This window comes from Trachymyrmex cornetzi, unplaced genomic scaffold, assembly GCF_001594075.2.
Source record: "Trachymyrmex cornetzi isolate Tcor2-1 unplaced genomic scaffold, Tcor1.1 scaffold927, whole genome shotgun sequence".
Taxonomy (NCBI): domain Eukaryota; kingdom Metazoa; phylum Arthropoda; class Insecta; order Hymenoptera; family Formicidae; genus Trachymyrmex; species Trachymyrmex cornetzi.
Genome location: NW_017300275.1, coordinates 81281 through 96538, shown reverse-complemented (window position 1 = coordinate 96538; position 15258 = coordinate 81281). Strand labels below are relative to the sequence as shown.

Below are 15258 nucleotides of genomic sequence, written 5' to 3'. Positions count from 1 at the left end.
GAGGTAATATTTTTCGCAATAAATTTATTAATAGTTTTTATAGATTAACATCTTTATAATATGATGCTTGATGGTAGCATTTAAATTTATTAATAGTTTTTATAGATTAACATCTTTATAATATATGATGCTTGATGGTAGCATATCAAATTATTAAAATTGCTTGTAAATTTAATTCGCGATTACTAGAGTAGTTTTAATTACGTTTATTTAGTCTGGAAAAACAATTCGGCGCGCAGTTTGAAAAAAAGACTACAATATGGTATATATGCAAGTACATATATAGTATATATTAGTAATTCAAGATTGAATTATTTAAAGCAACGAAGATCCAGCTCCGACCGTAATAGGCAGTTACATTCTAGTATTAATTGAGTTTCTCAAATATACGGTCAAAAAATATAAATATATTATCGTTACTAGTTACCAATTTTTAAAAGTAACTCGTTACAGTTACCGTTACTTCAGAAAGTAACTTTTTGTTACTTTTCCGTTACTTTTTTTTAAATTGACGACCGCCAATCACAGCGGACGGGCCTAGGAGCTTCTCTAGTCTCAATCGCTATGCACTGTTCGTTACAGTTACCGTTACTTCAGAAAGTAACTTTTCGTTACTTTTCCGTTACTTTTTTTTAAATTGACGACCGCCAATCACAGCGGACAGGCCTAGGGGCTTCTCTAGTCTCAATCGCTATGCACTGTAAAAAAATTGTGTAAAATTACAACTATTATACTAGATAATTTTGAGACCCACTATAATAGTTGTAAACGTCCACACTTTTGTAAATTTGCAATATGCAAATAAAAATAATTTCTTGGTTTATAACTAAGCAGATTATGGAAGTACAATTACAATATGTATGTGTAGTTACAGGAACGATAATATGACAATACATTTCGCACTATATATTATTATACATTTAACAACACATGCGAAAAATTTCTGTTATGTAATATTACTAAAATTTAGATAATTACAGAAAATATTCAAAATATCCTGCTATTTATATAATTTTCAATATAAAATAAGATATATTTATACAATAAAAGCAAATTTACATAATTTGTGTGGAATTACATAATTTCTATAAAATTACAGGATTTTTTATATTTACAGGACTAATCATGTAATATTATACTATAAGTGGTTTGTGTCATATCGTGTCCAATCATATGCAAAGTAATGATAAAAGTAACTGTAAAATTTGTTACCGTTATCAAAAAAATATAACTTCGTTACCGTTATCAAAGAAAAAAAGTAACGCAATTACTAGTAGTTACCAAAAAAGTAACTTGTAACTGTAACTTCGTTACAAGTAACGAGTTACTTCTATTTCCTGAATTAATTTTATCATATTAGAGAATGTGAAGACATTATACCTTGCTGCATAAACGTAAATACAGTATGTGTGAAAGCTGACAAGAGCCAGAAGGTCTGCAACGATGGATATTTGAAATGTAATGCCGAGCCTTCCAAACAAGAGCAGTACTTCGAACGCAAGATCCAGAAGTGGCTTTAAGAATATTAAAAATGTCCACCAGAGCTGTATATGATACAAGAAAAACTTGCCCATAGTATTGTTTAAAGCATGATTAAGCTTTAGACCAGCTGGTACACCCATCAACCAATTAATTAGCTCCTTCAAACTTTCCACGACTTTCTGTTGAATAGAAATTCCAGTTATTAAAGCTGGTAGAAACAGATAGAGCCAAAAATGTATCTCAAATATGTAATATTCAATTTTGTATAATAGAAATTAAGCCTTTTATTTTTTATTTTTCTTCTTTGTTTCAAATTAATTTTAATTTTGAGATCAAATTTGTTAAATTAAATAATTTAAATTCAAAATATATTTAATGAAATTTGTACTAGAAAGAAATAAATATAAAAAATTATTTTGTTAATATACATAATAAGTACATCCAAACTTGCCTCTGCATTGTTTAGAAGGAGCTGTGATGGCTGATCTTTGATATAATATTTCAGTAATTGCAATACGAAGATTCCTAGTGCCATATCTATTACAATTGCTAGAACATAGTTTCCTGTTTTCAGTTTAATGCCCCTATTTCTCATAATTGTTGCTAACATCCACTTGACATTCTCAAGCCAGTCATGGATATGCAAGCCAAGGGAAGAGTACTTCAAAATCGGCAATAATCTGTCTGTTACCTTGGATAGAAACAAGACAAGGTGCAAATAAAATGACATGTGATAAGTCAGCAGAGTTTCCCAAATGCGAACAAATCTAGACTTGATTTTCAATTCGTCCTTCTTGCTCTGTACAAGCTTAGCTAGCTCGTAAAAGTGATCGCCCGACGTTGTCTTACTCTCAAACAATTCTGTTTCCTGCAAAGCCCACTGGTTATACAAAACAATCATCGTACGCATTGCTGATAGATCAATTTTTTTATTGTTAAGAATGATTTTCAATAGACGATATTCTTTGTCTTGTCCATCCTCTGAAAGCTTTGTCACAATGTGTATCCAGTTTGCATGCTTATGTTCTAAAAATTCGTCAATAGCCTCGTTCTTATTGGAATGATATCCAATAACATCTAACGTAGACTTAGTTAATTCTATTGGATCTGTCTTACGCAAACTGATGATGTAGAACTTTTTTAAGTCACTGCAGGTGTCATGTATTACTTTACCAAGTACATAGCCGGAATTTTCGGTGCACAGCGTTTGTGGAATGAATATTAACAAATTACTCGCCATCTTTGCAACCAAAGATTATCCAGTCAAGTAAGTCTGTCGAAAATAAATTTTGTCAAATGATCGCTATATAAATTCTATTATTTTTAGTATCTTTTTTCTTATCATTTCCATGTTACAAGAGGCACAGCATTATTCATTATTCAGTCGTTTTAAGAAATACTTTTCCTGATAAGAGGAAATATTTTTCTATACAAAATTCTTTTGTATTACATGTAACCATATAGCAGAAACGAATCCGAGTCTCTTGGAGCCTCTTTCACTTATTTAGCAATTACTTTACTAAACTCAAGTGGACTATCTCAGCCTATAGTTGTAAGAATTGACCAATCACAGTCTAGTATGAAGAGAATATTCAACTGTGATCAACTGTGATTGATCAATTTTTATAAATTGTAGAACGCGATTGTGGAACGAGCTGTAGGTTAGATCAGGTTAGGTTTGATTAGAGTTTAGAGTTAGATTAGGTTAGTCGCATCTGTCGACCGCATGGCATGGCGTGTTTTACATTCATCTAGTTTATCATAGTTTATCGAGTAGAGAGTAATGTGTTGAATGATATAATCGTGGGTGCATAGATGAGACAAATTTAAAAGTGTCACTCTCATATCCGCTGCAAAATGGATAGCGATAATACGAAGAAACTGAAGCGTAAAAGGAAACAGAACGAAAAGGAAAAGACCGACGGTCAGTTGCCAGCAATTCTAAGATGGATTTGTTTGTTTCTCTTAATATCTCTCACTCTTGTCGTTCATCTGCGAATTATTGGATTCATTTCTGTATAGCATTAATCTTGTTAAAATATTTTATTATTAATATAGACTCTTTCTGTACATCTGTATATATGTAGTAAATCAAAATAGTATTATTTTTTCTAAAAAGAACAAAAGATTTTGGTAATTATTTATTATTAAAAATTGCCCTATTAGTAAAAGGAAAAATTTAGCATAAAAATTAATATTAAAATTATAGTAGAAGAAATTAAAATAAGAATAGCTACGAGCCAAAACAAACAAATTTTAATGTACATATAATAACGTTGACATTAAACATAAAAGTAAAACAAAATAAAAATATATGCCTACCTTAAAACTAACGTTTCGACCATCTTCGAGTCATTATCAAAATTCTAAACTAAATTGTATATAAATATCCGTTAAAATAGATTCACATAAGTAAGTAATCATAAAAGTAAAATGCCGAAAAATTAATTTAACATAGACCTTTGCTGTTTAGGCCTTGATATCAATTATATATAGTTAACAGAAGGTAGATCACGAATTTGCCCCAAACAGTCAGATATCGATGAGTATCCAACGGCGAATATATGTAGTTGTCAAACATTAAATCCAAGATATACCTCATCGTTTGATGACAATAGATATTGACAAAATATAACAAAATTGTTAAGTAAACCAAAGTTATAAGTCCATTCTCATAATAAGTTAATTCAGATTCTACAGTATAAATTAAAAATTATAAGAATAAACGTATATAACATTTCGTTACCAACAAAGTATGTAAAATGTATAATCTGTGTGTAGTATCAAATTCAAAAATAAAATTAAAAAATTTTTTTACAAAACGGTGTAACAGTACAGAACAATAAAGTGAAATATGCAAAAAGTTAAAATTATCTAAATGTGTCACAACGTAAAGTAAATAAAAGAAAAGAAAAATACCTTAAAAATGCAATGCGCAGTCAAATATAATAATATAGTAATGTCAGAAATCTTTGAGTCTGTGATTAAAACAATATTATATATAAAATTAAAGCAAACTTGCGACGAGAATCATTCTGTATTGTCAACCAGAAAGCAACGACAAAAGACGACCAGTAGAAAACCAACAAGAAACCCATGTAGAAGGGGAAAGAGATTGTATGATAGGAAGGTATGACTCCGGTAAAGCTTCTGTATCATTATGCCTGTTTAAGCCCTGTCTCTGTCTCTTAATGTGAACCATTTCAGAGATTAAACTGAATTAAAGAGTTTATTATAAGATGGTTCACTATCCAATATTCTAATGTCATTCCAATCGAAATTATGATTACACGTAGTTCTATGGTCCGAAATGACCGAAGGAGACCCCGATTTCTTTCTGATGTCCGGTATATGCTCCTGTAATCTAGTTTTAAGTCTTCTCTTAGTCTGGCCGACATAACTAGCCTCACAATCCTCCCATGAAATTTTGTAAACCATACCCTGATGGGACAGAGAATCTAATCGATCTTTATATAGTTCTTCAAAGAATTCGGAATTATGTAAGACAGTTTACAGCCAAGTTTGTATGCTATAGGCAAAAAAAACTCAGAAACACCCCTAATGTAAGGGTATAGTAAAATATTTTTGTGTGGCCTTAATTCTTTTATTCAAATTAATATCAAAACTATTATTATTATTATAAATATGATAATTTAATCTCTTTTGAATTGTCGAAAAAAATAGAGTCTAAAGGGTATCCGTTTTCTAAAAAAAATCTCAATAGTTTCAGTTGAATTTTTCTGATGAAATTGTGGATGAGACAGTAATACAATCCTATTAACCGCGTCAATAATGACACCCCGCTTGTGACAAGACGGATAATGAGAACAAAAATTGAGGAATCTCCTTGAGAATGTAGACTTATGATATTTATCAAAAATAATTTTACCTTCGTATTTTAATTTCTTCTATTTAAATTTCTTGAGCCATTCTCTATTATGCATTAAAATTATGAATATTATACGAATAGAAAAAGTTCAGAATATGTGAAAAAATTCTAGGGAGATCTGATAAAGAATAAACTTTAACAAATGTGAGGTTTTACATTTTTACATTTGTTGTTACATTTTTAAAAAGTTTTTCCTTTTTCTTTATTAAAAATTTTAAAGGAATATTCAAAATTAATTATAAAATATATCTACATATATACATATGTATTAAGTAATATTATGTAATAAATGTTTTTACAGCTCCCAAGAACAATAATCACAAAACTGACAAGACATCTCAAGAGAATATTGTACAAAGTAATCAAAAGAAGAAAAAAAGAAGATTGAAGTCGAATGAAGTCAGGTAAAAAAATCTAAAATTTCTTCTTTCTGATATAAACGAAATTATTTTTAAGTTAAAATTCGATATAGAATATTTCACAATAGCAACTATATTAAGTCACATATTAAATAAATTACTAAATTAAATTATATATTAAAATATTAAATATACTAAAATTACAAAATAAAAATTATAATATTAAAGTTTTTTATATTACAAAATTTATTAATAAATAATGACATATGAAGATTTGATTAAACAATTTTTTTAGTAATGATGCCACTACCGATATTGAGACTTCAAAATCAGTATTATCTTCAAAGGAAGCTTCAGATGAGAATGTAAAGACTGCTAAGAATCCATCTAAAAGGCAGTTAAAAAAAGAGAAGGCTGTCCAGGCAGCTGTTAAAAAGATGGAATCTCGTAGATCGCATGCCATGCAAAAAGCATTAAACTATATATCCCTGGTAAGTTGTTAATTGTTTGAATCATTCGTTAATATTTAAAGACTTGATTCTGGAATACCTTATATAAATACAATATAAAAACGTTTTCTTCTGTTTGCATAACCATCTGTAAGCATTTGGACAATTTATTGACATTTATAAAAAGAACATAAGATTAATAGAAGATGAACACATACTGTTAATTCTAATAATAAAGTTTTATTTGTCTTTCCTTTTTATTTATGATTTGATGGAGATAATTAATTGTTTGATTAACATTTTTCAAATTGATAAAATTATTTTTACAGTGGAAACATTCTAGGAACGAATGGAAGTTTGAGAAACTTAAGCAGATCTGGCTGATGGATAATTTGTTAGATGAGAATTCCATCTCTGATAATCTTTTTCCTATCGTTCTGGAATATTTCGAAGGTTGTAAAGGCATGGCACGCGAAGTGTTATTACGTAAGGGAATGGAAATTATAAGGAAAGCTGAGGCAGAGACAGTCGAAGATAACAAAAATGAAATTATGATGTCAACTGCTTATAAGAGAGCGAGACAACTTTTACAGACTTTACCGACTGACAAGTAGTTTCAATTTTAAATAATTTTAAGATAAAATAGATAAAAAATTGTTAAGAAGAGCAATTCTTAACATGTAAGATTCGAGAAATAGCGAACAACTTGAACTTTCTTTTTAAACAATTTTTAAGAAACTTGTGCGAGTAATTTACATACATTTCTCGTACTATTATGTAATTGTGTAGTGATGACTAATCTGGACTTCAAGACTATATTAAAAGCAGGACTAAGAAAAATTTCAAACATTTTATTTGAGATTAAAATGAATCATATTTAACTGACATAATAATTATACAGGTTACATTAATTATTAATTAATAAAAAATAAATATTAAATATTTATTTAAATTAATTATATTTAACTAAATATCAAACTATAGAAAATCAAAGCCTTACACGGTCTAGCTGGATCTTAATGCTTGTATGATTCTTATGTGAATTTATATACTACGTATGTAGTCCCACAGAAACGCGCGCCGGAAAATTTCCGGTCTTGAAACGCTAACTCTACTAAACTACCGCAGTAATATCACGAGTTAAATTGACTAGCAATTTTAACAAATTTTTGATGCTTATTCTTAACATATTAAAAACTGTAAATAATTAATTCTTATTGCGAAAAATATTACCTCGGCCGGGAGTCGAACCCGGATCTCTTGCATACCGTGCGAGCCTTTAGTCCTGAGCCTTTAGACTACCGAGGCAATCAAGTCATTTTGTCATTTAAAATGTCTGAAATTTTCCAGTTTTCATAAAGTTAATATCTTTTATATGAGAACATATGCAATTTAAAATGATAATTTTATTTCATAATTTATAAACTCGTTACAAATAAATTTATATTTTAAAAAAGCGCTATCTTCGGTATTTCATTGATAAGAACATTTTATTTAACCTGCATTATCGAGAGAAATCAAAATTTGTTTCGCACAATATTACACATTTATTATATAGCTAAGAAGAATGTACTATAAACATAATTGCAGATTTCGAAGCATCATGTAAAAATTCTCTATACAAAGATTAACAAGAACTGCAACATTAGAGATAATTTACATAATAATTTTTAGTTACGTTACTCCGCATACTTGTTAACAAATTGTCTGAGTTTGTCGGTATCTTGAAGACCGACTATTCTCTCTAGAACCTTGCCATCCTTCATAGCAATGAGGACGGGCACCGATCCGACCTAAAAATTAGTGTACAATGAAATATGATTCAAATATCCAAGTCCAAAATTAATCATAAAAAATTACACTCATACAATTGTTCAATTATAATCCTGAACTTTCACTTGGGAAACTCAACTTTAAAGTAGTTACACAAAATCTATCAATCAATTTATGAATTTAAAAAGACCTGTTCTTTTTGTTAGCTGAACCTGTACCATTCATCTTTTCTTTTTTTTTCTTCATTGTAGAGAGAAAAAAAGGAAACGTGAACCATGCAAGATGTTCAACTGAAAAGAATAGACCTAATGCTTAATGACTGTTGTACTGATATTATAAAAAAGGATACGTACATGATAATCTAGAGCGAGGTCTGTATGCTCGTCAATATCAACTTTGGCTAACAGTATCTTTCCCTGTTTTTCGGCAACAACCGTTTCTATTCTTGGGGTCAGCATGCGACATGGATTACACCATCTGAAATAATTACAGGCAGGATATTTACTGAAATCTTGTAGAAAATTCCTTCAGAATTCCTGGGTATTTTTGTTCAAAGTTCCAGGTAAAATTAGAGAATCTTTTAACACAACTTTAAAATAAAGGAATGCAATTGGAGTACAAGCAATGCAAATAAAGTATAAATTAAAAATTAATTAAGAAGACAGAGATTTCATAATAAATATGTACAGTCTTGACTGTACTTATCGTTTTCTACAATTAGAACTGCAAAATATATTAGGGTATAGGAAAGACTTTATACATACAGTATTACTGAGCTATTTTATTCTGCTATGAATACCATCTTCTACTGTCAGCTTGATTTATTTAATAAAAATTTACGAGACAGTTCTATTGAAACATGGAACTACAAATCCACATAATACTTACGTGGCAAAAAAGTCTACGATAACAGGCACTTTGGAGTTCATCACGCGCTCATGGAAATCTTTGTGATCCTGGATCTTGAAGGCAGCAGATACCATTTGTTCTTGGGCAGGTACTGTGGTGTACAATCTACTGCCCAAAAGGATTCTGCTAGTACGGATAGTCTGAACTCCCAAGCGCTGCATCTTTCAGCTTCTTAGTTGTTCACTGCTCAAATAAAACATGCAAAATTATTAAACTATACATCAAAATAGAATTATCTCCTTTCTGTTTTTTCTCTCTTTCTTCTAAATCCTTTTAACACTAAAAATATCAAGCAATCAGTGATCATTTCTATTTTTTAGATTAATATTATACTTCTTAAAAGATAAGATTCTTAAATTGTTTGACTTATCAATAATTGTATATATATCCTTTCCCACACACATCATTAAATTAAATTAACATTAACATTAAATATTTATGTGGATCATCTTTTGAAATATTTCAATAAAATATTTTAGAAATATTTCATAAAAAATATCTGAAATATTGCAATAAAATATTTCAGAAATACATTTAAAATATTTTATGCTGGCGCTTATTACACATAGCACAAAAATATTTGATTTTTCATCACTTTCTTTATATGTTTATAGTAGTTGCTTTCCATTTTCACAGAAATGATAAGGAGTTTAAAATAATATATTTTATACTTAAATAATGATGTCACTTTGATGATAAAGTTATCATATAACAATACAGGTTTATAACCTTGCATTTAATGAGTCAACAAGACTCACAATCAGTAAAACACATCGTTTTGAGCTTGTGTAGATTAGGTAAAATCTCAGTTCAATTACTTGTTAGAATAAAAAAGAACATGCATTCAACTGAGTTATAACGTCACAAATGTTTGAATTTTGATACGAATGGAAAGCAACTATCAATTTATTTACTCAGTCCTTTTAGTGAATAAGAAACGTCAGTGCTTCTAGCATTAATTTTCTCTATAACTTTGATATTACATCATATATTTCCAAATTACATTTACATCTACAGATTTCATGATTCAGTTTAGCAGGCCAAAACGTTGACAAATACCGCGGACAATACGTGAAAACGTACATTCTGACATTCTGACATTAATATATCAATAGCTATATTAATAATTAAAAAGTAGCTTGCAACGTGATTCGAAAAATGTTTAGTAATCGTTATTGGTTGAATGTCATAGATCTGAATGCGAGAATCGAGATTCATTATTTTGATATGATGAAGCGTATAATGTTTTTTCTTTTGTCAACTGTTACTCTTTTTTTCCGCCTTTATATTAAAAATTGCGTCTGCCCGAATATTATACGTTTGTATTATCAGAATTGTTAAATATATTTGTCGAGTATACAGAAGTTCTTGTCCGTCTTAATTAATATAACAAAAAAAAAATAGTCGTTTTAAGAAATTCAGGCTGAAAATAATGTCTGTCGACATTGAAAATTGCGTTCATTATTTCGTCATAAAAGTCCTTCGACGTTAATTAATCACTTTTTTTATCATCACCTTGTATATTTCGTGATGAAAGACTGCGATTGCGCCAAGTTGCATCAAACTTCGGTTTTCACGCACCTCGATATATTAATACTCGTATCGATACGTCAATTTATTATATATCGTCTGCGCATTTCATTAATTTTCTTTTCTATTGTCAAATCTAAACATTACAAAAGTTTGCAACACTCACCGATAATTCGCCAAATACTCACCGATAACTCACCAATAACCTGAATAACCTATCATTACTTATTAAAGGCTTCCTACGCACGCGCACAGAAATTGACGCGTCAGCTGACGCAAAGGTTGTTTACACAAAAAGTACTGTACTTTTTACACTGTTTTAAATTTATATTCCTTTTTTCTAGTCGTAATAGATTTGTTTGGGTTGTTTGGACATTTTGCCCTCAGTATCATCGCTTTTTTCTTTTTAAGTATAAATTTATCTTGTTTTAAATTTTTTTGTAAGGGTTTTGCAACACAGACAGATGAAAAATGCATGAAGTTCAGTTATAAGAACAAACTTATGTAGTGCAAAAAGTACAGTACAGCAGGAAGCGTAATATATCAAATAAGTTGTTTCAGTGTACTGTTTTCCAATATTTATTGGAGTTAAAGCTGGTTAAAATGCAAGACTCCGAATAGAAGTAATAAATAACTGTGCTTCGATAAATTAGAAAGACAAGTGTTTAAAATTTAGATACGTTTTTTAAACTTAAAAAAATGTAAATATATGGGGCCTTGTAGGTTATATTTTGAATATCAATCTGAATAATGCATAATTAATTTTTATTGGAGTTGAGAAATATACTATCACGCAGATCGTTCAATTATATTCTGTAATTATTTCTCTAACATATATATGTATAAACAATTGTTATTTAAAGAAAGTTAATAACAATGAAAAAATTAGATGCTGCTGTTTAACTTGGAACAGTCACCTGGTGAAAGTGCTAAAGAAAAACTTTTCCAAGGATCCTGTAAATTCATTTAGGTTAAACGAGAAGAGTGGAATAATTTGCTGTGATAGAAAAGCAAAATCACAACATTGTAAGCAAAGTTGTATAAAATCATGGAAAGAATGTATCCCACAGGATGAAAATTTAATAAAAGAAATTTTAACTTTCTAATTTTTTTTAGGGTGAAATTGATCCATTTGTAATATCGAGACATCTAACAAACAACTAAACGGATTGTTGTACGTTCTGTTACATCTATAGATTTTACAAGACTGGTTTTTCAATTTCATTGTAAAACAAGTAGTTTAATGCCAAACATAAAAGATGAACTTATTAAGAATAAGCTTTATAGGATTTCTTATACCTACTCTAATCTTAAGTAAGAAGCAATTTATTAGTAAAAAAAAAATTAATTTATAAACAATACAATTAAAAGAAGGGCTACGAGCCAAAAAACATTAACTTTAATATTTTAATTTACACACATATGTTTAATGTTAAAAATCATTCAACCGTAAATATGTAAATCGTTCATAACTAAATTTATTCTTTATGTACATTGAAAATGACACAAACGGTGTCGAAACATATGTGTGTAAATTAAAATATTAAAGTTAATGTTTTTTGGCTCGTAGCCCTTCTTTTAATTGTATTGTTTTTTAACTAATTTATAATTCTAAGAATATTATATTTGATTTATTAGAATTAATTAAAATTTTTGTTTATTTATCTTTTATCATGTATTCTTTATACGAAAGGAATGTTTCTATTATTAACTATTAACTACTCTTTAAAATTTTTAGAATAAATCTTACTCTTAAAGATTGAAAATTAAACCATTCTTTTTCAAAATTGGCTCAATTTTTATTGTTTAGAATGAAATTCTACTCCAAAGAATTTAGAGGATACATAAACAGTTGTCAAATATTTGAATATATTAATCTCTGCTGTAGATATAAATAATGATATTTGCTTGAACATTTTTATCAGCTTTAAACTATTTTTCGAATTAATACCAAGTATATTATCTATAACTTTTAGTTAGTGTCATAAGCAGTGAAGAGGTTGTGGAAGAACTTGCAGCACAAACCGGATCTGAGGATTCTTCCTTCAATCAAGAAGAAAATAATGAGATTCATACAAACGAAAAGAATGAGTCTGTAGAAATAAATACTGATGTCACAGTAAACGTCACTGATACTGTCTCAACTAATACTACCAAAGTTAATTGCTCATCAGATAAGATCTACGGCCCTGTTGAGGTTCTACAAATTTTATGAATAAAATAGCACAATATGTGGAACAAACAAAATCATGCTAATAAGCTATCTTTCTTATACATCTGTTTTTCTTACAGATTGTCAATGCAACAAGACTCATGGAGCTATTAATGTTGGAGCCTGGCCCATCAAATCGCTCCAGAAATGACAAAGATGGTAAACAATTACCAGGAACATGCGTTCTTGTGTTATTTTATGCCAGGTGGTGTGTATTCAGCAGTCAAGCTGCGCCACATTTTAATGCTATACCTCGTTCATTTCCTCATATTAAAGCCGTGGCAATTGATGCTATAAAACACCAAAGGTGAGCGTACAAAATTAGGAAACAAAAAAGTACATTTTTACAATCAGCAAAATGTTATTTTGCTTGCAAATTGTTAGCAAATTCGCTAAAAATTTTCAGCGAACTACCATCAACTACATTAATCTTGTATTTTACTGACTGACGTAATGTGAGAGTAAATTATTCTCAAAAACTAAACAAATATTAGTTCTTAATTTGTTAACTGGTCAGATCGTTGGAAAAAACTTTGTATGATTTGTCGACAATTTATTCACAGCAGATTTTGTTATATATTTTCTACCAATTTGTTAGCATTATCAATTATAATAAAATTCACTCAAATCAAATTAGTACCTTTTTAACAAAATTTCTAACAGACATTTGATAAAATTTCTAACAAGCATTCGACAAAATTCGTTTTTTATAAACTTGGCTGACTAGATTTGATTTTCAAAATTAGGAAGTGCGAAAAGAAAATTGATTAAATTATCTGTTTCTTCTCCTGTGTGTGGTATTTGAAATTGATAATATGATTTTAAAAAATATATCGCTTTCAGTTTCAATGCTCAGTATGGGATAGTCGGAGTGCCAACATTGATGCTAGTTCACAATGGCAAGCCTGTCGCCAAATTCAACGACACGATTTACACTCTGGAGTCGTTTGCCAAGTTTGTATCCCATCTAACAAATCTGCAGCCGAATGGCTCATTATATGTTACATCGGCGGATTTTATGGGGCCGGTTTCGAGTACGCCTTCCAACGAGATGGACTATTGCCTGGTGTTATCGTGGATCTTTATAGTTGCTTGCGTGCTGTACTTCACATCGCGCAGCAGATGGTGGCAACAATTTGTTGAACTTATTCAGAACACATGGCTCGAAAGTAATGCGGAGCATGAACACGTCGATTGACTGAGGAGACTTTTGGCCCCTTGAAGTCCCCTCCAAAAAAGTTATATCTCTGCATGGTTACTGAGCCATCTTTTGAAGGCTGAAATCCTCGGGTTAAGAAGAAAAAGGAAAAGAAGAAGAAGATGTCGATTAGAAAAACCATATTAAACCGTACGATTAATCACTGAATTATTTATTTATCGAGGTTTTATAAATATGTAAATAGAAAGGGAAAAATAAATAAGTATGTAAAAAAATACTAGCAAAAGGAATTCTTTAAAAATTAAAGAATAGTTTAAAGTAATTTATATATGAAATTATTAAATTTTATTATTTATTATACAGCTAAATTTTGATTTAGTTACTACTAAAAAGTTACTTTAATTGTAAGTTATAATAATTACTCACAAGCAAAATTAGTACTCATGTGGAAGAGTAAAGTAATCTCTCACGTTTAATTGTTTAATTTTTAAAATAAAAGTGTAAAGGTGCTATTATATGATCCGTCAAGCGTCAAGTATCTGCCAGGAAATTCGTTTCTTTTAAAATTGCAAATTACTTAATTCTATTATTATTGAAAAATATCTGTATAGATTCTAAAATTGTGTGTAAGATCTTACCTTATTTAAGACAGATTTGACAACAATACCTATTAAAATCCGCGTTTGTTATGTGGAAGTTAATACTTCATTGATGTTAATCCACCATGCATATGCAAAAAAATCATGTCGGAAACACATGCAGAACATACAGACGTACAGAAACATTTGGATTGGCGTCTCTTTGTATATACTGATATATACTCCCAACTAATTCTCATTCAACTTTGTAACTTTTGTTGACATAAGTTATTTATTTTTATTACTTCTGCATTCTTGTTCGTAAGTGTTCGCACGAGTTTGCGGTGCTAATTAATTCATTGTCGCGCTGATTTTTATTTTGCTAAGGTAAACAATTAGCTTATAATATAATGTTACATTACATTTTCATATTGAGATACAATAAAAGGAGAATAATATTAGATTAGGAAAAGTCTCTTTACAAGTTAGTAATCTTTCCCCATCAATATCTTCTGATAGTTAAAAACGATTGAAATTTAAGAAAAGGATTTTAAAGCTTGAAATCGCTACTTTCGATTAATTACTATATTTTTTGAATTTATGTGTGAGTTTTGTAATTTTTACATATAGAAAACTATACGAGCTGAAAAAAGTGAAAAATTTTCTTTTCACTTTGTAGATCTGTGGCGTGCCAAAAAAATTGAGTAAATTTTCGACTATGGTGAAAGCTTGAAGCCCTACCCTACAAAATCGTTTTTTAAAAATGTTCCTTCGATTTTTTGTTTCTAAGTTACGCGAATTAAGTAAAAGGGAACATTTTGATTTTATTACTCGTAACTCCATTAAAAATCATCGTATCGCAATTAAAAGTACAGATTCTTAAAGCTAAAACGTTGCTATATATATATATATATATAT

The 15258-nt window shown here is 29.4% G+C and overlaps 4 protein-coding genes across 11 annotated transcripts in view; 2 read left to right on the top strand and 2 right to left on the bottom strand.

The window, feature by feature from the left end:
* Positions 1-3030, bottom strand: part of PIG-Q (phosphatidylinositol glycan anchor biosynthesis class Q) — a 5302-nt gene extending 2272 nt beyond the window's left edge. For 2 of the 3 annotated variants that reach the window (XM_018520799.1, XM_018520801.1), the window contains exons 1-2: positions 1934-3030; positions 1381-1661 (exon numbers count right to left, since the gene is read on the bottom strand). In XM_018520799.1, the coding sequence (XP_018376301.1) occupies positions 1381-1661; positions 1934-2722 (1070 nt within the window). In that variant the 5' untranslated portion in view covers positions 2723-3030. The remainder of the gene's footprint in view (positions 1-1380; positions 1662-1933) is intronic. The other variant, XM_018520800.1, reaches the window with a different exon arrangement.
* A 170-nt stretch (positions 3031-3200) lies between these two features.
* LOC108769684 (uncharacterized protein C7orf50 homolog) lies at positions 3201-7054 on the top strand. The gene is made up of 4 exons (XM_018520802.1): positions 3201-3406; positions 5673-5775; positions 6026-6221; positions 6509-7054. The coding sequence occupies exons 1-4, from the start codon at positions 3340-3342 to the stop codon at positions 6791-6793; spliced, it is 651 nt and encodes a 216-aa protein (XP_018376304.1). The 5' UTR covers positions 3201-3339; the 3' UTR covers positions 6794-7054.
* Positions 7055-7661: 607 nt separating this feature from the next.
* Positions 7662-10637, bottom strand: LOC108769667 (thioredoxin, mitochondrial). Of its 4 annotated transcripts, none has more exons than XM_018520774.1 (4): positions 10580-10637; positions 8841-9044; positions 8306-8429; positions 7662-7972 (listed from the first exon to the last, which is right to left on the bottom strand). In XM_018520774.1, exons 2-4 carry the CDS (start codon positions 9020-9022, stop codon positions 7859-7861), a joined length of 420 nt encoding a protein of 139 aa, XP_018376276.1. In that variant the 5' UTR covers positions 9023-9044; positions 10580-10637; the 3' UTR covers positions 7662-7858. The 4 variants fall into 4 exon arrangements, with proteins under 4 accessions (XP_018376276.1, XP_018376279.1, XP_018376278.1 ...); XM_018520777.1 differs by having other exon boundaries at positions 8841-9047; positions 10580-10599; XM_018520776.1 differs by lacking the exon at positions 10580-10637 and adding an exon at positions 10558-10571 and having other exon boundaries at positions 8841-9047.
* A 13-nt stretch (positions 10638-10650) lies between these two features.
* Positions 10651-14007, top strand: bug (thioredoxin domain-containing protein bug). Of its 3 annotated transcripts, none has more exons than XM_018520773.1 (6): positions 10651-10672; positions 11281-11417; positions 11508-11705; positions 12368-12588; positions 12684-12910; positions 13447-14007. In XM_018520773.1, exons 3-6 carry the CDS (start codon positions 11651-11653, stop codon positions 13799-13801), a joined length of 858 nt encoding a protein of 285 aa, XP_018376275.1. In that variant the 5' UTR covers positions 10651-10672; positions 11281-11417; positions 11508-11650; the 3' UTR covers positions 13802-14007. The 3 variants fall into 3 exon arrangements, with proteins under 3 accessions (XP_018376275.1, XP_018376273.1, XP_018376274.1); XM_018520771.1 differs by lacking the exon at positions 10651-10672 and adding an exon at positions 10918-11052; XM_018520772.1 differs by lacking the exon at positions 10651-10672 and adding an exon at positions 11186-11206.
* The last annotated feature ends 1251 nt before the right edge of the window (positions 14008-15258 follow it).